We start from the raw sequence: 20,469 nt of genomic DNA, 5'->3' as shown, positions 1-20,469 counted from the left end.
CATTGTCTTTGTCTCAATTTTGCCTTTACCCCGCTTTTCATTTATTTTTTTTAATTTTATATTTTTAGCATTGTAAACCTACCAGATACATGTAGATGGTCGGTATATCAAATTATAAATAAACTTGGATTCTCTAAACAGCGCCATTGGCGGCCACCTTAAAAGCGGTCACCAATCACATGTTAATCACGCCTACAGTGGCATTTTGTGTCATAACGCACCTCCTTAGGTGCAATTCCAGCACCATTTTGTTAGGTACTGGTAAGCCTTGTAATTTCTTTTATAAGCACTTTTAAATGGCGCTTTCTTCTTAACTTAGGCTCCTATGTTAAGGTACCATTTATAGAATTTATTTATTTTATTTACTTATTTATTCAATTTTCTATACTGTTCTCCCAGGGCAACTCAGAACAGTTTACATTAATTTATTCAGGTACTCAAGCATTTTTCCCTGTCTGTCCTGGCATGCTCACAATCTACCTAATGTACCTGGGGCAAAGGGGGGATTAAGTGACTTGCCCAGGGTCACAAGGAGCATCGTGGATTTGAACCCACAACCCCAGGGTGCTGAGGCTGTAGTTTTAACCACTGTGCCACATACTCCCTAAATGACTAAAATGATATGAACTGATTGTATGAAGAAATAAAAAGGTAAAACCATAGTTGGCAAAGAGATCTATATCAGACATAATGAAACTTCTGTCCTCCACCTTCTCACCCATTAACCAGCACTTCTGTTCCTGCTCCTGCCCGACCGGCACATTAGTCCTACTACCAACTCCCCACCTGATGACCAGCACATCTGTCCCTCTCCCCAGCTGACTAGCATTGCTCTTACCAACACAGTTCTTTTCCTGCCTGAAGGCTCAAGGCTTCTGATGGCTCCTTTCCTTTCCAATATTTTTGGAGAGGGCAGGAGCCAGCAGGCCTTGAGCATACACAAATGCCTAAGGCCCTGCTCCATTCCTGCATATGGTATTTGCTTCATCAGGCAGGAAAAGAACAGCACTAGTAAGAGCAGTGCTGGTTGGTTGGGAAGAGAGGGACAGTTGTACTGGTGATAGGTGGTGAAGTGGTAGTACTGAAGTGCCGGTCGGACGGGGTCAATAACAGAAATGCTGGTTAGTTGGGGATGTAATCTTTGGAGAGAAGGAGGGAGGGAGGAAGCAAACAAACAAGAAAGACCAAGATTCAAATATAAACCAAGAACCCCATTTTGGCATTTTTTGGCCCAAAAATCTCAGTTTAAATTCAATTATATACAGTGCTTTTACATGAATTGCCTGTAGGTATGTTCAGAGACACCATTTGGGTGGAGTCATATTTTACATGTTAATATTTAATGGCAAAAACAGGAGCAAGGCTGGAATGGGCTTCGACAAGAACTCTACTAATTGGGAAGTAGCATCTGTACCAGGCAGACTTATACAGTCTGTGCCCCAAAATTGGCAGGGAGAGACAAAGATTATATGTGTATATATACCAGTGTATAATCATGAAGAAGTAGAACCTGTTCAGAGTTCCAGATTCAACTCTGGCCATATTGTTGGGCAGTCTGGATGGACTTTGAGTCTTTATCTGCCAACATATGTTACTATATTACCTGCTTCTAGCAATGCATAAATGTTTGCAGCTTCATCATAGATGTGATTTTTGCTGGCTAACCCCCTAGTATTTTATAAAGACACGTGGAGGGGCATAATCAAAAAAAGCATCTAAGTCCCCTTTTGGCCTAAGACCTTAAACGTTCACGCAGAAGCAGGGAAAGTGTCCATAACCAAACCAAACATCCTTGTTTTGATTATGGCCTTCCTCTGCCTAAACGCCCAATCACCAGTACGGCTAAAAGTACACCCACACGACGTCTACACTTTTCAGCCATAATGAAACAAAAAAACGCCTAAGCCACAAATGTCCTGGGCTGGGTTGGGCCCATGTCCTCAGGCCCTGCCACCAGGAGGGGCCTAAGGCTCCCGGGCCTATTCTGATTGGCCCAGGCACCTTAGGCCCCACCTGTGGGCGGGGCTTTGGGACGGCTGGGCCAATCCGGCCTCATTCTGCCGGTGGCTGCCTCCGGACAGGCTGGTTTGGCTCCCGCCTGTCCGGCCACTGAAACGAAGGTACGGGGAAGGGGGGTGGGGGTGGGGGGAGTCATGGGGGTTGGCCAGGGGGTCGCAGGTCAGCTGGAGGGGCGGTCGGGGGTTCTGGGGGGAGGTCGTTGGGGGAGGGGGGTTGCATCGACGGCAAGAGGGCTTGGGATCCCTCCTGCCCGTAATGTAGTACGGGGTGGGGGTAGGGGGTCGCCGTGGCCAGGAGGGTTAGGGCTCCCTCCTGGCCCATTCAAGTAGCGGCGGGGGGTCGCCACGGGCCAGGAGAGCCTGGACTCTCCTGGCCCACTCGATTCGGGGGTCGCCTGGGTCAGGAGGGCTTGGGCTCCCTCCTGGCCCGAACGAGTCGGGGGTGCCACGGTTAGCCGGGGCAAGAGGGCTTGAGCTCCCTCTTGCCCCGATATGTCGGGGGTGCCGCAGTTGGCTGGGGCAAGAGGGCTTGAGCTCCCTCTTGCCCCGATATGTCGGGGGTGCTGTGGTTGGCTGGGGCAAGAGGGCTTGAGCTCCCTCTTGCCCCGATGTTAATTGCGAGGGGGGGGTGATGGATCACGGCCATCACTCCTCTACCAGAACTGCCGCGCGTCACGGCAGTTCGGGTAGAAGAGTGATGGCATCGCGGTAGGGGAGATGAGGCATCTCTCCTGCCGCGATGGTTAGGTTGCCGGGCCGCTGAACTGATGGCGCCAGCGGCCATAAGCTTAGCGGCCCCTTTTTTGGCACTTAGACCTTGTTTTATTTCGTCTAAGTCAAAAAGGTCTAAGTGCCGACTAAACTGTTTTGGTTATACCTGTTGTACACCTAGGTGTAGGTTGGCCCACCGCCCGCCCTTTCCCCTCCTCTAAATACGCCTCTTTTCTCTCTGTGCGTTTAGAGGCAGGGGAAAGGCCTAAGCTGTTTTTAGATACGTCTAAAAACCAGCTTTGGTTATGGGTACTTGGACGATCAAGCTTTTTGATCGTCCAAGTAGCCATTTAGGACACTTTTTAGACTTTTAAAAATTATTATTACCCCCATAGGCACCTATATGTCTTAATAAAATACACTAAAAATACATGTCTATGTGGTCTTTGCACATAGACAACCTGTTATATCTCTTAAATGTATTTATAAAGGGCCCAATTCTAAAAACGATGCCTGAAGTTAGGTGGCAGTACTGCCACCTAACTTAATTAGTTTTAATTCGTTTAATTGGCACACTAATTGACTGCACCAATTAAAAAACAAAATCCCATTATAATAAAATGGAGGCCCCTAAAGGCTCCTCCAATAGGGCCATCAATATCTCACCTACAGAAGCTCCTTACATCTAACGCCTGTAGGTGTGGTTAACATTGGAAGTGATATTAGGTGTCATAAGGTGATTCTCATGAATGATAGGTGCCAGAAATGTAGGCCTTTAAAATCCTGGCCTAAATTTCCGGCACCTACCTTTCATGTAGCTGCAATTCTTCAAATGGCGCTGGTGCGTTACTGACATGCAATTGGCCGCTGCCGATACCAGCGCCATTTATAGAATCTGGCCCAAAGTGGCTTTCTGTGGTTTCTGTTAGTGGAATAATGTAATTATGCGAAGAATATAACACGTGGAGGGCTGGCCGGCGGATGGAGGAGGCATCCCCCCCCGAAGCGGCACTGTGGGGTTGTTCTTCATGACGGACGGAGGAGGCGGACGGAGGAGACGGCGCTGCAGCACCTGGCCCCGCCAGGTACTTAACCCGGGTTCTGGAATCAATCGTTGCTATTGCCACTATTGTATAAGGGGAACTTTGCTTTGATAAACGAGCATTTTGGATTACGAGCATGCTCCTGGAACGGATTATGCTCGTAATCCAAGGTACCACTGTATTTACCCAATAGGCAAAGACCACAAAACCAGCGCTCAAGAAGTTTCAAATTACTGGTCCATAGCTAACATTCCTTTCTTAGCGAAGATCACAATCGACCATAAGCTTCTTTTATCCCAGGACAAGCAGGCAGCATATTCTTAACGTATGGGTGACGTCACCGACGGAGCCCCGGTACGGACCTTTTTAACTAGAAAGTTCTAGTTGGCCGCACCGCGCATGCGCGAGTGCCTTCCCGCCCGACGGAGGAGTGCGTGGTCTCCAGTTTCTTCGTTTCCGCGGAGCGAAGAAGACGCATGTGGTATTCAACGGCTGTTGAACACTCCTTTTTTGCCTTCCCGCTCGCGTTATTCTTATTTTTTCTGCTTTTTTCCTTCGGGTTTTTCTTTTCTGTCTAATTTACAAAAAAAAAAAAAAAAAAAACTTTATTTTTTCCTTTATTTTTCAACAGGCCCCGGCGGGGCCTGTTGCCATCATACATTTGATTTCGCTGAGGCCGTATTCCCCTTCATGCCCCCTCAGCCGGGTTTTAAGAAGTGCCAGCGGTGTGCACGCCCGATTTCCCTTTCGGACCCACACAACTGGTGCCTACAGTGCTTGGGTCCGGAACATCGGGCTGACACCTGCACCCGCTGCGCGACTCTTCAAAAACGCACACTTAAAAATAGACAAATTCAGCAGAATCTCCTCTTCGGCACCGGTTCTGCTATGGATCCGACCCCGACGTCGACGGCACCGCCGAAATCGGCACCGTCAACATCGACACCACCTGATCCTTCTGCGGGGTCGATGGCGCCAGGTAAGCCAGCTAAGAAGCCTTCCACTTCCCTCGAGCGCCCTCCAGCCACGGCGGTGACACCGGTCCTTCCGACGTCCCGCAAGTCCCGTAAGCGCTCCGCTCCGATAACGGTGAGTGCCTCTTCATCGGCCTCCTCATCACCGGAGCGTAGAGCGGCACCTATGGTACCGAAGAAAAGTAAAACGGTACCGGTGCCCCCATTGGAGGACCGTATCTCGGCCATCCTCCAAACTAAATTACAGGAGCAACTCGAGCACCAGCTTCAGGAACTGCTCCCAACCCTGCTGGCACCGCTCCTTCCGGTACCGGTCCGGCCCGAGCCTCGCACCACTACGCCAGTGGCCACCCCCTCGGTACCGATGAATACTTCGATGCCGGTCTTATCGGCACAGCCTACATTACAGACCTGCACGGCGGAGGACCCATCCCGAACCCAAGATCGACATCGATCGTCTCGGGACCGGGATCGACACCACTCCTCCCGGGACAGAGATCGGCACCGGTCTTCATCCCCCGGCACCGTATCCATGAGATCTGGCAAGTCCCTTTCTAAAACCCGCCATGCTGAGCCGGCCATCAGGGACCCTGACTTATGGGAGCAATCCCCCCTCGGTACCGAGGAGGATGCCTCTTCCACTGATGAGGAACCCTCCATGGCTGAATCCACCTCCAAGCCCGAGCAGTCCTCATTTACAAAATTCCTTCGGGAGATGTCTGGGGCTCTTTCCATCCCACTCGAGTCCGACTCCAAGAAGTCCCAGGCCTTTCTAGAAGCCTTGGACTTCGACCAACCCCCCAAGGAATTTCTCAAACTCCCCGTCCATGATATTCTGCGGGAGACGTTTTATAAAAACTTGGAGAACCCCCTTACTGTTCCAGGTGCCCCTAAGAAACTGGACAGTTTATACAGGGTCATCCCTATCCCGGGATTTGATAAACCCCAGTTGCCACATGAGAGCCTCTTAGTTGAATCCACTCTCAAGAAATCTCATGGTTCCAGTGTCTATGCCTCCACCCCTCCTGGCAGAGAGGGTAAAACAATGGATAAATTTGGAAAGCGCCTATACCAGAATGCCATGCTGGCTAGCAGAGCCAACAATTATTCATTTCATTTTTCTTTTTATATGAAATATCTGGTACAACAACTTTCTGCTCTGCAAAAGTACATCCCTGAACGTAAGGTCCCTTTGTTTCAGCAACAAATTTCCACCCTCCTTCAGCTCAGGAAGTTCATGGTACGCTCAATCTATGACTCCTTCGAGCTCTCCTCCCGTGCCTCTGCTCTGGCAATTGCTATGCGACGCCTTGCCTGGCTGAGAGTATCTGACCTGGATGTCAACCACCAAGACCGCCTTGCCAACGCGCCCTGTCTTGGTGATGAACTTTTTGGGGAGTCTCTAGATACCACCACACAAAAACTTTCGGCTCATGAGACCAGATGGGACACCCTCATTAAGCCTAAAAAGAAGACTCCGCCGACACGACCATACAGACCTCAGTCTTCTTACCAACGTCGCTTTTCTGCTAGGCCGCTGAATCCTCCTCAACAGCAATCTCGTCGGCCTCGCCAACAACAACAACAACACTCTCAGGCTCGCTCGCAATCTCACCAGACAGCTAAGCCTCTCCCTCAAACTAAGCCTCCTCAGCCCTTTTGACTCCTTTCTCCAGGGCATAGCCAGTCTCCAACCCTCGCTGCCTCTGCCTCAACCGATCGGGGGCCGCCTCACCATCTTTCTACGACGCTGGGAGGCCATCACATCAGACCTGTGGGTTCTAAACATCATCCGTCACGGATACTCACTAAGGTTTCAGACTCTTCCTCCAGACCACCCTCCCGTAGAGTCTGCTTCTCACTCCTCCCAAACTCCTCTCCTCCTCAGGGAGGTCCAATCCCTCCTCCTTCTCAATGCCATCGAAGAAGTTCCACCAGACCAAAGAGGTCAGGGATTTTACTCCCGCTACTTCTTGGTACCCAAGAAAACAGGAGATCTTCGTCCTATCCTCGACCTCAGGAACCTCAACAAGTGTTTGGTCAAGGAAAAGTTCAGGATGCTCTCACTTGCCACACTTTATCCTCTTCTGTCTCAACACGACTGGCTATGTTCCCTGGACCTCAAGGAGGCCTACACTCACATCCCAATCCATCAGGCTTCACGTCGCTACCTCCGATTCCAGATACTCAATCACCACTATCAGTACAAAGTGCTTCCCTTTGGTCTCGCATCTTCGCCCAGGGTGTTCACCAAGTGCCTGATTGTGGTAGCGGCCTGTCTCAGGTCCCACAACCTACAAGTGTTCCCCTACTTGGACGATTGGTTGGTGAAAGCAACGACCGCTCCACTTGTGCTGCAATCCACTCACCACACCATCTCTTTCCTCCATCTCTTGGGGTTCGAGATCAATTATCCCAAGTCGCATCTGCTTCCCACGCAGCGCCTTCAGTTCATCGGAGCACTTCTCGATACCAACTCCATGAGAGCGTTCCTTCCTGCCGACCGGCACCGGACACTGCTTCACCTCTGTCGACGGGTGCTCCTCCAACCATCCATCCCTGCTCGCCAGATGATGATTCTTCTGGGTCACATGGCCTCGACAGTCCATGTGGTTCCTCTGGCACGACTCCATTTGAGGATACCGCAATGGACCCTCGCCAACCAATGGTCGCAGACCAGGGATCCTCTTTCTCATCCCATCTCTGTGACATCGTCTCTTCAGCACTCTCTTCAATGGTGGTTGAACTCCTCAAATCTTTCCAGGGGCCTCCTTCTTCATCCGCCCCCTCATTCCATGATCATCACCACAGATGCCTCCCCCTATGCATGGGGAGCTCACATAGGGGATCTACGCACCCAGGGACTCTGGACCCCTCAGGAGCGTCAACATCACATCAATTTCCTGGAACTCAGAGCCATGTTTTATGCTCTCAAGGCCTTCCAGCACCTTCTCTATCCTCAGGTTCTTCTCCTGTGCACGGACAACCAAGTCGCCATGTACTACATCAACAAGCAAGGCGGCACCGGATCTCGTCTCCTTTGTCAGGAGGCCCTCCGAATTTGGACCTGGGCCACAGCCCACAATCTTTTCCTCAAAGCGGTCTATATCCAGGGCGAACAGAACTCCCTGGCCGACCAGCTCAGCCGCATCCTTCAACCTCACGAGTGGACCCTGGATCCTCCCACTCTCCACTCCATCTTTGCTCGATGGGGCACTCCACAGGTGGACCTCTTTGCAGCTCCTCACAACCATCAGCTGCCCCAGTTCTGCTCCAGACTCTTCTCTCCACATCGTCTGGCCCCGGATGCATTCCTACTCGACTGGACGGATCGGTTCCTCTATGCCTTCCCTCCACTTCCTCTGATGTTGCGGACCCTGTTCAAGCTCCGCAAGGACGGGGCCACCATGATTCTCATCGCCCCTCGGTGGCCCAGACAACATTGGTTCTCCCTCCTGCTTCAACTCAGCTCCAGGGAGCCCATTCCTCTTCCTGTATTTCCTTCTCTGCTTACGCAGCAACATCAGTCTCTGCTACATCCCAATCTGTCTTCCCTCCACCTGACAGCTTGGTTTCTCTCGGGCTGACCTCTCCAGAAAACCTGTCTCAGCCAGTCCGTCGCATTTTGGATGCCTCCAGGAAACCCTCCACACTCCAATGTTACCATCAGAAGTGGACCCGGTTCTCCGCTTGGTGTCTCCTTCATCATCACAATCCCACCTCTCTGGCGGTGGAAACTGTACTGGACTATTTGCTCTCTCTCTCCGACGCTGGCCTCAAGTCGACCTCAATCAGAGTCCACCTCAGTGCCATCACTGCGTTTCATGAGCCTATCCTTGGAAAACCCCTCACGGCTCATCCTCTGGTTTCCCGGTTCATGAGAGGCCTCTTCAATATCAAACCACCTCTTCAGCCTCCCCCAGTCGTCTGGGACCTCAATGTGGTTTTGTCAGCCCTCATGAAACCTCCTTTTGAGCCTCTGGCTACTACCTCGCTCAAACTTCTCACATGGAAGGTGCTTTTCCTCATTGCCATCACCTCTGCCAGGAGGGTTAGTGAGCTACATGCACTGGTCGCCGATCCACCGTTCACTGTTTTTCACCATGACAAGGTGGTTCTGCGTACCCATCCTAAATTCCTTCCTAAGGTGGTTTCAGCCTTTCACCTCAACCAGTCCATCGTGCTGCCTGTTTTCTTCCCTAAACCCCATTCTCATCCTGGGGAACAGGCTCTTCACACGCTGGATTGTAAGCGTGCCCTGGCGTACTACCTTGACCGTACTAGGGCTCACCGCTCCTCTCCTCAACTTTTTCTGACCTTCGATCCTAATCGTCTGGGTCACCCTGTATCTAAACGAACGCTGTCCAATTGGCTTGCTGCCTGTATTGCGTTCTGTTATGCTCGGGCCGGCCTGTCACTGGAAGGACCTGTCACGGCCCACAGGGTCAGAGCTATGGCTGCTTCTGTGGCTTTCCTCCGTTCCACTCCTATTGAGGAAATCTGCAAGGCGGCCACTTGGTCTTCAGTTCACACATTCACTACTCACTACTGTCTGGATGCCTTCTCCAGACGGGATGGACACTTTGGTCAATCTGTGTTACAAAATTTATTTTCCTAATGGCCAACCATCCCTCCTCCCTCTCTGTTAGCTTAGAGGTCACCCATACGTTAAGAATATGCTGCCTGCTTGTCCTGGGATAAAGCACAGTTACTTACCGTAACAGGTGTTATCCAGGGACAGCAGGCAGATATTCTTACGACCCACCCACCTCCCCGGGTTGGCTTCTTAGCTGGCTTATCCTAACTGGAGACCACGCACTCCTCCGTCGGGCGGGAAGGCACTCGCGCATGCGCGGTGCGGCCAACTAGAACTTTCTAGTTAAAAAGGTCCGTACCGGGGCTCCGTCGGTGACGTCACCCATACGTTAAGAATATCTGCCTGCTGTCCCTGGATAACACCTGTTACGGTAAGTAACTGTGCTTTATCGCGTTTTCAAGAGATTGGAATCATAGACTAAGTTCCTATGAGCGTCGGGAGCAGCGTGGTTTAATAGAAGAGGGAGGTAAATCATTTCAAGACAAAGCTAAAAACATTTTTATTCCTTGATGCCTTTGAATCATAACTGCCCTTGTAACGGCTAAATCACACTGTTTTCTTTAGTTTTACCCTTCCCATTGTTCTTCCCCTATCTGTTTTCTTTTCTCAGAATATTGTAGTTCTTACCTTTTTCCTTCCATTTTTGTTTGTCCATGGTGTAGGTCTCTGATTGTACTAACCATCCCCATTGATGCCATGTAATGTTAAGCTATGTTTTAACCTTGTTTTACGATTGATGTATGTTGTATAAATTTTTATTACTATTGTACACTGCTTAGAAATTTGATTAAGTGGTATAAGAAATTTTTAATAAACTTAAAATTGCATCTAGAAAGATTGAGTAGTAATATTGCTTTACAAATGAAAAAAAAAGCAGCATAAAATGATATTTCCTTTTCTTTGAGGGTAAATCAGGGTAAATTCTCTCAGCTTAAAATTGCTCTCCATTCAGTAGCTAAAAGCATGTGCATTTATTTCAGAGTATATGTGCTTATAGGTAAAGTAAAAAGGGATGGAGCAGGGAAAGCAGTACACAGGAATCTGTGCTCAGATTTCTTCCTATTGATGAGGCACTTGGCTTTTATACTCTTAGGTTCGCCTCTTATGAAGGTAGTGATTGGCATCAGTACACTGGTACTGAGCCTCTAATAAATGAGAGAAGGGGCTCAAGGAGATGGAGAACCTTCAAATCAGTATGACACACTCCCAATGAGTGACAGAATAGGCTCAAATGAGTGTGGCACTCTCCTAATGAGTAAGAGAGGGGCTTACAGAGTGTCAGAATTAGAGAATCTTCAAATGAGTGTAACACATGCCTAATGCATGAGAAAAGGAACTTAGAGTATGGGTATAAAAAAGCTTTCAGTTGAATATGATACACTTGAATGAGTGAGGGCTGGCATATCTGTAGTACATAGTACAATATTCACTCACTTTAACTCACCCTTTTCTCTGTTCTTGGTTTAGTTCTATGGATCCAGAGATTCATATGACTTGATGCTGAAAGGTCTGAACATTTTGTTCACATCTATGTTTTCCATGGAATGTGTGTTGAAGATCATTGCCTTTGGTGTACTGGTATGTTGCTTTTCCCTTGTCTTTCTGCGGCATATTTTTGCTACAAGTTAAATAACGCATTCATGCACTGAGTCACACTTTAAACGCTTTCTAGTGGTTCTATAACTATTGCAGCTACAGTCTTGATTTTGTTCTGTTTTCCTTTGCAGAATTATTTCAGAGATGCCTGGAATGTGTTTGATTTTGTCACAGTATTGGGAAGTATTACTGATATTTTAGTAACAGAAATAGCGGTAAGTGTAATTTACTCAGTTTCTCATGATTACAACAAAAGATGGAATTTGTCTCATCTCTGATTCTCTCGTGAGCTTCACTATCATCGCTTTGGCATAGAGCAAATTTATAAAACAGACCGTTGCTATTCCTATCTTCTGTCTCTCTTTGGGTGCCAAGAGTTGGGTGATCATGTCTTAGCAAAAATGTGTCTCCTAGGCCTGGCCCTGCTAAACAACTGGAATTTAAATGAGTTTAGGCTCTCTGAGGTCAGTGTTACGTTTGTAGATTTCTTTATTACACAGTAAGAAAAACCGCTGGAAAGATAAGGTTATTCTACAACGTTGGTCACTTTCATCTAGATTTTCAGATCAAAGCCACTTGTGTTTAATATTCACTCAAATGTTAATCAAAATCTGCTGTTTGGATGGTTTGGCTGGCATGCTGAATAGCGCCAACCAACCAATGTAAAATTGCAATTCTGGAACACTGCCTATTTTTGTCATGGTAAATTTTATTTGGACAAGTTGCCCTGATAAAAAGAGGATAGAAGATTTTGGTCATTGAGGTTCATCTCACTAATTCCAAAAGATAGGTGGACAAAGCTTTGACTTATTGTCATTAAAAAATTATTTGCTTCCATATTTTTCAAGTCCTTCTGATAACATTAATGATGTCTTGAAAAATGTACCAATGTACATGGTATCTTTTCACTGATAAAGGATTACTTTTCTTTCAGAAGACCCAATGATTTTAGTATGGACATTTATATTAAAAATATTGGAAGTATATATGTTAATGGAAACTCATGTCCTGAGGTTCTGTTTCTTTTAAACTGCTGCCATTAATACAGAAGAACATACAACTCGTACCATATTTCCTTGTGTATTCTTTCAATGACAGTGATATCCCACTGTGTCTACTGTTTAATTAGATTTTTTCTTTTGAGCTGAGGTTTACTGAAATTTTTAATTATTGTAGACTGTACATTAAAGAGTCAACTTCAGGATGAATCCAACAACTTGGTGAAATCCATCTACATGCTGCTATTAAGAGATTCAAGTTTCCTGAAATTAGATTTTACAACTTGGATTGGCTCAGAGATTTTGCAGAGACCATAGTCATAACCCATATTCTAGTGCAATAGGTGTATAATTCTAGATGGATAGGTAATGTCCTCATGCTTGTAAGCCATGCAGAAAGAATCCACTCCAGCCTTTGAATCCCTCTTTCTTCACTAGAGAGCTCTGCTGCCTCCTTCAGTTTTTCCTTGTGCATGCGAGCCGGAAGGAGTCTTTCTGATCTGCTCTGTATATATTTTTTTTCTGTTCTTTTCGCAAATGTTCAGTGGTTTTCAGTGCTTAGAGCTTCCCTCATTGAGGGTACAGCTCTACCTGCGTGGAGGAAAAACAGACTGAAGTCTGCAGTTGATAGGCTAATCCCTCTGTGGTACCTGTTGGCCAGCCCACAGAAATTTTTTTGGAGCTCAGGGTTCATTCCCCTTGTAGCATTGCTCGCCTATTGCATCACAGGGGCATGACCACAGGTTGTTGGGCACTCGTAGGGGGCTCAGCAGGGTTCCAAATGAGAGTCAGACACTGGGCTGACTGGCAGCCTAAAGGTTCAGCATTGTAGGAGTTTTTTGTTTGAGGCAGTGATATCTTCTCCCAGAGCCAGCTACCTCTGAAGCTAAGGCAGGCTGCAGCACATTTCCAGAACACGTCACAACAAGTAAGGCTTTTAGAGCCTGTGAGGAAAATTGGGGGGAGGAGGGTCTTTAAAACCCTTTTTTTTAATTTTTTTTTTTAAGGATTCTGCCCCTTCCCTTAGGTTTCCTCACCTCTAAAATCCTAAATCGCTGTGTTTTTTAAATTTTAGTTAAAGCGTTTTGGAGCCGTTTGGTACCAAAATGCTGCTGACACAACCATCTTGGATTTCCAGATTTTTTTTCAAAGTTCTCCAGAACTTCAGATCACCTCATTTTGCCTCAAAACTGGCATGGATGGAGGCCCCAGGCTCCTTTATCCCTAATTCATGCCATGTTTTTGCTAGTTGGGCACCCGAAGAGTGTCCTTGCACCCCATGCTGAACAGCATGTAAAGGGGGGGGGCAGCATCAGTTATGCTTTACGTCCCCGTTGCTCTCTAGGGCTATAGAAAGGTTGGGGGGGGGGGGCCTATCAGTGGGGAGTAAATCCCTTCCAGAGAATTTCTGGTTTCAGTGGATTTGAAGGCGGCCTACCTGCACATTCCCATCTTTCTGGAACACAGAAAGTTCCTAAGATTTCATGTCCTGAAAAACCATTACCAGTTATCGGCTCTTCATTTGGGCTGGCGACAGCTCCTTGCACCTTTATCAAGGTGATGGTGGTGGTAGCTGCCCATCTACGCAAGACGGGCTTGCAGGTTCATCCATACCTGGACTGGCTAATCAGAGCTCCGTCATTCTCGGAAGGAGAAAAAGCAGTGGTCCACGTGGTCCAGGTCCTGCAGAGCCTAGGCTGGATAGTGAGTTTTCAAAAGAGCCAACTGGTTCCATCCCAATCCCTGGAATACCTGGGAGTTTTCTTCAACGCAGCAGAAAACCATGTCTACCTTCCAAAAACATGCAGACAGAAGCTATGCACACAGATAACTAGCTTGTTGGTCAAAGCAGCTCTGTCCTCATGACACTACCTCCAAGTGTTAGATTCCATGGCAGCCATAATAGATGTGGTCCCATGGGTGAATACTCGCATGCACCCTCTCCAGAGAGCGTTGCTATCGAGGTGGTCTCAATCAGACCCACTACAGATGTCTTTGCAGTGGACTCCAAAAGCCAGGGCCAGTATGAGCTGGTGGCTCCATCCACAGATGTTATCAAGGGGCATGCCCCTCAGAATTGCCCTGTGGGTAATTGAGACAGTAGATGCCAGTCTGTTTGGTTGGGAGGCTCATTGCAAAGGACATCCGATCCAGGGGCATTGATCGGCCTCCAAAAGGAAATGGTCGATCAATAGATTGGAATTTAATGCCATTTGGTGTTGCAAAGCGTGGAGAAGAGTCTTGAGGGACAGGCGGTCCATGTCTTCTTGGACAATGCTACTGTGGTGGCGTATGTCAATTACAAGGGAGGCACCAAGAGTGCACAGCTGAGTCTGGAGGCCCATTTACTATTCAGATGGACGGAGTCTTATCTTCAGGCTCTTTTGGTGGTGCATGCAGCAGGAGTGGACAATGTCCAGACTGATTTCCTTAGCAAGCAGATTCTGGATCCAGGAGAATGGACTCTGTCTGGCACTGATCTGATGGTGATAGCAAGAAACAAGAAAGTGAACCAATTGTTCAGCTGAAGATCTGAGCCCAGAAGTGCAGGTCTAAAGAGTGAGCTCTTGTACATGTTTCCTCTGTGGCCCATAATAGGCCAGATACTTCACAGGGTTGCAAGCCTTCGAGGAAGTCATTCTTGTGACTCCAGATTAGCCCCATAGACTGTGGTATGCAGGCCTATTGCATCTTCAGAGGGGCGCAAGTCTTAGACTGCAAGTTTAGCCAGACTTTCTTTCTCAGGGACCAGTGATCATAGAAGATCCAGTTCGCTTTGCTGTTACAGCATGGCTCTTGAGCATGCGGTGTTAATGCACAAGGGATACTCGGAGGTAGTCATGCTCAGTGCCTAAAAGCCTATAACGGTCTCTGCTTATGCTAAGGCATGGAAAACTTTCCAGCATGGTGCATTAAAGAGAAAGCAGATCCTTTCTTTGCTCCGATCTCCATGGTCTTAGCCTTCCTGCAGGCTGGACTTGACAAGGGACTTACAGCGGCATCCCTCAGAGTCCCAGTAGCGGGACTCTCTCTTGTTTCAGGGCTTAAGAGCGTAAGGCTTCATTGGAATCTTATCCAGATGTTTCCAGATTCCTAAAGGGGCCCTATGGCTCAGGCCACCGGTTAAACATCCATGTCCCTCATGGAACCTTAATGTGGTTTTGCAAGGCCTCAGTAGGCTCCTTATGAGCCACTAAAGGAAGCATCCTCAATGAATCTGACACTCAAGATGTTTTTTTATTGTGGCTATTACTTCAGCAAGAAGAGTCTCAGAGCATCAGGCTGTTTCTTGCAGAGAGCCTTTCCTCAAGTCCACAGACGCCAGAGTTTCTTTGCACACAATTCCGTCCTTTTTGCCAAAGGTTGTTTCGGCTTTCCATATCAATCAAAAAGTCAGATTACCAGCAATCCAGTCAACAGGTTCTAAGAAGGACCAGGTTCTGGAAAAGTTGGATGTGAGAAGAGTACTTTTACGATATCTTGAGGTCACCAATGAGTTCAGGCTATTTGACCATTTTTTTGCTTACTAGTCAGGCTAGGTGCAGTGCACCAGCTTCCAAGGCCATGATTTCCAGATGGATCCATAGGCCATTTTATCAGCATATATTGCCTGTGGGAAAAGAGTCATCAGTTTCAGTAAAGGTGCATTCCAGTAGAAGAATGGCTTCTTCGTGGGCAGAAGCTTGGGCGGTCTACCCCAAGGAGCTTTGAAGGGCAGCGATTTGGTCCACTGTACATGCATTTTCAAAGTTTTACAGAGTGGATGTAGCAGCAAGAGAGGACTCTGCCTTTGGGTCCTCAGTGTTACAAGCTGGCAGTGGTTCCACCCTAGATTTCTGGGACTGCTTTTGTACATCCTATCTGTCCAGAATGACACACCTATTGTACCAGAAAAAATGATTAGGTTCTTACCTATCTTTTCTAGTAGATAGGTGTGTCATTCTGGAACCCCATCCTGTCAGTTATTTCATGTGCCTGCTTACTGTTTTATTCAGAGCGCTTGAGTCCAAACTGAAATTTGGATGTCACACTGGAGTATTATTTGAGCTCCATAAATGTTTCTGTTTGGCATGATTGTTTTGCTATTTTGATTGTTCAATGTTTAACATGTTTGTTATAATTTCAGAACAGAACAGAGTTGTAGTTTAGGGAGTTTCCCCGTACCCCTCCTTCACATCTGTTTTTATATGACGCTATTGCCTACTTTGATACAAACTGAAGGGGGCAGCAGAGCTCTCTAGTGAAGGAAGAGGGTGCAAAAGCTGGAGTGGATTCCTTCTGCATATCTAATGAGCATGGGGACATTACTTGTCCTTCCAGAATGACATACCTATGTACTAGAAAAGATATTAGCAAGGTAAGAAACTAATCTCTTTTTAAAGAGGTCTCGGTCATCTTTCCTGTGTCATATCTCCTGAACAGATTTAGGAATATATTTCATAGGCAAGAAAAAGAACCAGTAGATAAAAATCTCTTTATTTACATCAACAATGTTTTTATTTACTGGTGCTGTTCACTGTTTTATCTTTTTGGACATTAGTCTAGTGAACATATCTTTGTTCCTTTCCCTTGCCATATTTTAATCTCCAAAGTGACCCATAGTTTGTGGCCAACAAATAAGGATTTGCCCTGTAGTGAGTGGGTTAAATTAGATGGAAATTTAAAATAGTGGAGGCCCAAGTCAGGGAAGACTCATAATGTCAGAAACCGAGTAGAGTCCAGGACTAATTCTATTAGAAGTCTAACAAAACAGAAGAAAAATACTGGTCCCCCCCCCAAAAAAAAAAAAACAACCCACCAAAAACAAAACAAAACACCAAAACCATTTCAATCCCCTTTTAGGATTTGTACTAGTTTAGAATTTTGTTTCTGTTGAAGATTACATTACATTACATTAGTGATTTTTATTCCGCTTGTGCCTTGCGGTTCAAAGCGGATTACATAAGAAGAGAGCTGGACATTTCCAGGAGGGTACATGACATTGGAGAATACAGATTGAGGGTATAGACTTAATGACAGAGTGAGGGTGTAGACATAATAACAATGGAAGATAAATCAGGTTACATTACTATACATATCAAATATTCTGTTTCCATACTTTGGTAGGTAATCGGTTTCGGTAGGGTGAATTAGGTTCCAGGTATTTTTTTATTTATTTATTATTTTTTATATGTATTTTTTGTCGATTGATGGTATGGTGCCAGGGAGTGAGCAGACCTGGTTGGTGGAAGAGGAGAGGGAGATTAGGTAGATTGTAAATACTTTTTGAAGAGCAGCGTTTTGATTTCTTTACGGAATGCTTTGAAGTCAGATGTTGAGGTTAACAATCTAGTGATGGAGGGTTCGAGTTTTGCTGCATGCGTTGCTATGAGGTTATCATAAAGCTTTTTACGATGAGTGCCATTGAGTGGTGGATATGAGAATGGTGTCAGTGTTCTTCTTATTCTGGGTGGAAGGTTACGGTTTAGGCGATCGTTTAGATAGGCAGGTGCAGTACCGTTGAAAACTTTGAAGATTAGACAGTACAGTTTGAATTGAATTCTGGCTTTAATCGGTAGCCAATGTGAGTCTAGGTAGGCGTTGGTGATGTGGTCATATTTTCCGAGGGAGTAGATTAGTCTGAGAGCTGTGTTCTGAACGGTCTGTAGTTTTTTGATCATGTTTGTAGGGCATGGTAGATATAGGATATTGCAGTAGTCCACAAGACCTAGTACCAGGGATTGTACAATGATCCTGTAGTGTTCTTTGTCAAAGAATTTCCTTATTTTTCTTAGGTTGCGCATTGTGAAGAATGCTTTTTGGGTAGTTTTGTTGATTTGAGTCTGCATAGTGCAGCATCTGTCTATCAGCACTCCCAGGATTTTGAGGGAGGTTTGGATTGGGTATTTGATTGCTTTAATTTCCAGGTCTGTTATGGATGGGTTTTTGTCTGTTTCGAGCATTAAGAATTTGGTTTTGTCCGAGTTTAGTTTTAATTTGTGGTTTGTCATCCATTTTTCTACTTCGTTCAGTATTGTTTCCAGGTGTCCTGTTGAGGTGTGGTCTTGGGTTTCGAAGGGGAGGAGAATAGTTATGTCGTCTGCGTAGCTGAATGATGTTACTTTTAGGTTGTCAAGAGTGGTACCAAGGGAGGAGATGTAGAGATTGAATAGAATGGGTGAAAGTGGAGATCCCTGCGGGACTCCGCATGGATTCGACCATGGGTTAGATTTCATATCGTTTATCTTAACTCTGTAGGTTCTTGTTTTAAGGAATCCTTGGAACCAGTTGTAAACCACCCCTGAGATCCCTATTGCATCAAGTATCTGGAGTAGTATGGTATGATCAACTAGATCGAAGGCGGCGGAAAGATCTAGTTGGATAATTAGGATCCTGTGTCCTTTACTGAGGTGTTGTCGGGCTATGTCCAGTAGTGTTGCTAGTAGTGTTTCCGTGCTGTGGTGAGATCTAAATCCTGATTGAGATGAGTGAAGTATATTGTGGTCAGCTAGGTAGTTGGTGAGGTATTGAGCCACAAGTCCTTCAATCAGCTTGACATATAATGGGATCGAAGCGATAGGTCTATAGTTGGTAGGTGTGTCTACTGGACCTTTTTGGTCTTTCAGTAAGGGTGTGATTATGATCTCTCCAAGATCTTGTGGAAATTGGCCTTCTATGAGAGTGCTTTGTATCCACTGCGTGAGGCTGGTTTTGAATTTATGGGAGGCATTTGTGAGTAGATACGATGGGCAGTAGTTCAAGTCGCATGAGGTGTGGCTATATTTTTTATATAGTCGGTTCAAATCAGGCCATTGTAGAGTTGGGAAGGTGGTCCATGTTCTGTCTGCAGTTATGGCTTCTTCCATTGTGGGGGTTGTTATTAACTCGTCGAGTGTGGTAGTTAAGTTGTTGAAGGTTGTTCTGATTTTGATGATCTTGAGTTTGAAATAGTCTGCTAATTGGTGAGCTGTTGGTGTTTTATTGCCTTGAGTGGCAAGGAATGGGTTTGTGTCCGTAAGTTTTTTTACTAAGTTGAAGAGTGTTTTTGTGTCGGAGTTGTTTGTGCCAAGATGAAGCTGAAATTTTCTCCCACTGGTATGTTTAACTCTGATTGTGATAACTTTACTTGGCTAAGTATATGACAAGATTTTCTTTTTGTTCATCTGTGATCTTGTATGATTCCATGTATGCAGTTGATGACAATGCAACTGTTTGGTCCAATGAATGCCATTTTTCATTTCTGAAAAGTTTATTGGCCATCTCATTGACACGAATTTTGCTAACCAGTCATGCCTTTGATCAATTAATAAATAATCTAAGTAGAGTTTAAATTTATTGTAATACTAGTTCCTTTTTCCACTCTGGTCATGTTATATACTGCTTCACACTTTTAGTTAAAATGATTTTGTGTGCATTTATATTTTTTTAATGCAAAAAATATTTGAGAAACAAGAAAGTTTAGAATTGAGGCTCTCTAACCTAGAGATAAACTTTAGGGCAGTGGCAACTGTGGGCTGGCGCCAATGGTGATTTTCTGCCTGATCACTGACCTGGACCCTTTCTGAACTTGCTTACTTTTTCCCATTACAGCTGGAGTGGAAAGTGGTGGCTATTGCTGGCCCCAACCTGGTGTATTTTTTTGTTGTTGCTGCTTTTAAAGACTGGTGTGAAATACATGCCGCAGTTGCTCCCTAAAATTCAGCCTGGCTTTTTTTTTCTATTGTGTAGAATGGGAACGGTGTACCATGTAACCTTTTGCTTTGCTAAATCATCCCAGGTCAAAACAGTCATCAGACACAGGTCACAAATAAATTTCCAGATTCTCTGCCATCTGGTGAACTCCTACTGAAGAATAAAGACAAAAGAAAAATGTGTCTGTTAGTGGTTTTTGTTATTTGTATCCATGTTGTACGTGATTTACATTGTGAACACAGCGTTTCTTAGGCAAAGTAAAAACACATGTCAGTTTGCTCTCACTTCAGAAGACTCCATTCAGCAGAGGCTCATGTTCAGTCCTGTTTAAAACTTAAAGAATTTGCACAGCCAGTTTTGTGATTGTGACTGCTGAGAACTGTGCTGTATCCACCACTATGTGTTCTAATGTTCATAAAAAGCTCTTACATGAGGCCTTTGTCTCTGGTGTATTTCTTAACTTAAGGTTTTCAGATTATGCTATGATTATGCTATAACAAGCCTGGGTATATAGAAACCATTTGATTTCTGATTTAGCTTTTGCCCAACTCTATGCGTGTGTGTTTGCCCATCTCTGTGTGTGTGTGTGTGTGTGTGTATATTGCGGTATATAAGCTGTTATTATTATTATTATTATTATTTATTATTATATATTCGTGTGTGTATATACAAATATATATATATATATATATATATATATATATTTGTATATACACACACACACACGCTTGCATAGAGGTGGGCAAAAGTTAAATCAGAAATCAAATGGTTTATATAAACTCAGGCTTGTTATAGCATAATCTCGGAGAGGGTGAGAGCCAGAAGGTCTTGAGCATGCGCAGATGCTCAAAGCCCCGCAGT

General features: G+C 45.7%; 1 protein-coding gene across 5 annotated transcripts in view; it reads left to right on the top strand.

Annotated features, from left to right (window-relative positions):
• Positions 1-20,469, top strand: part of CACNA1B (calcium voltage-gated channel subunit alpha1 B) — a 1,471,643-nt gene that overhangs the window by 1,130,219 nt on the left and 320,955 nt on the right. For all 5 annotated transcript variants that reach the window (XM_033960470.1, XM_033960471.1, XM_033960469.1 and 2 more), the window contains 2 exons: positions 10,811-10,921; positions 11,071-11,154. In XM_033960470.1, the coding sequence (XP_033816361.1) occupies positions 10,811-10,921; positions 11,071-11,154 (195 nt within the window). The remainder of the gene's footprint in view (positions 1-10,810; positions 10,922-11,070; positions 11,155-20,469) is intronic.

This window comes from Geotrypetes seraphini, chromosome 10 (genome assembly GCF_902459505.1).
Source record: "Geotrypetes seraphini chromosome 10, aGeoSer1.1, whole genome shotgun sequence".
Taxonomy (NCBI): domain Eukaryota; kingdom Metazoa; phylum Chordata; class Amphibia; order Gymnophiona; family Dermophiidae; genus Geotrypetes; species Geotrypetes seraphini.
This window is presented reverse-complemented; position numbering and strand designations above follow the sequence as displayed.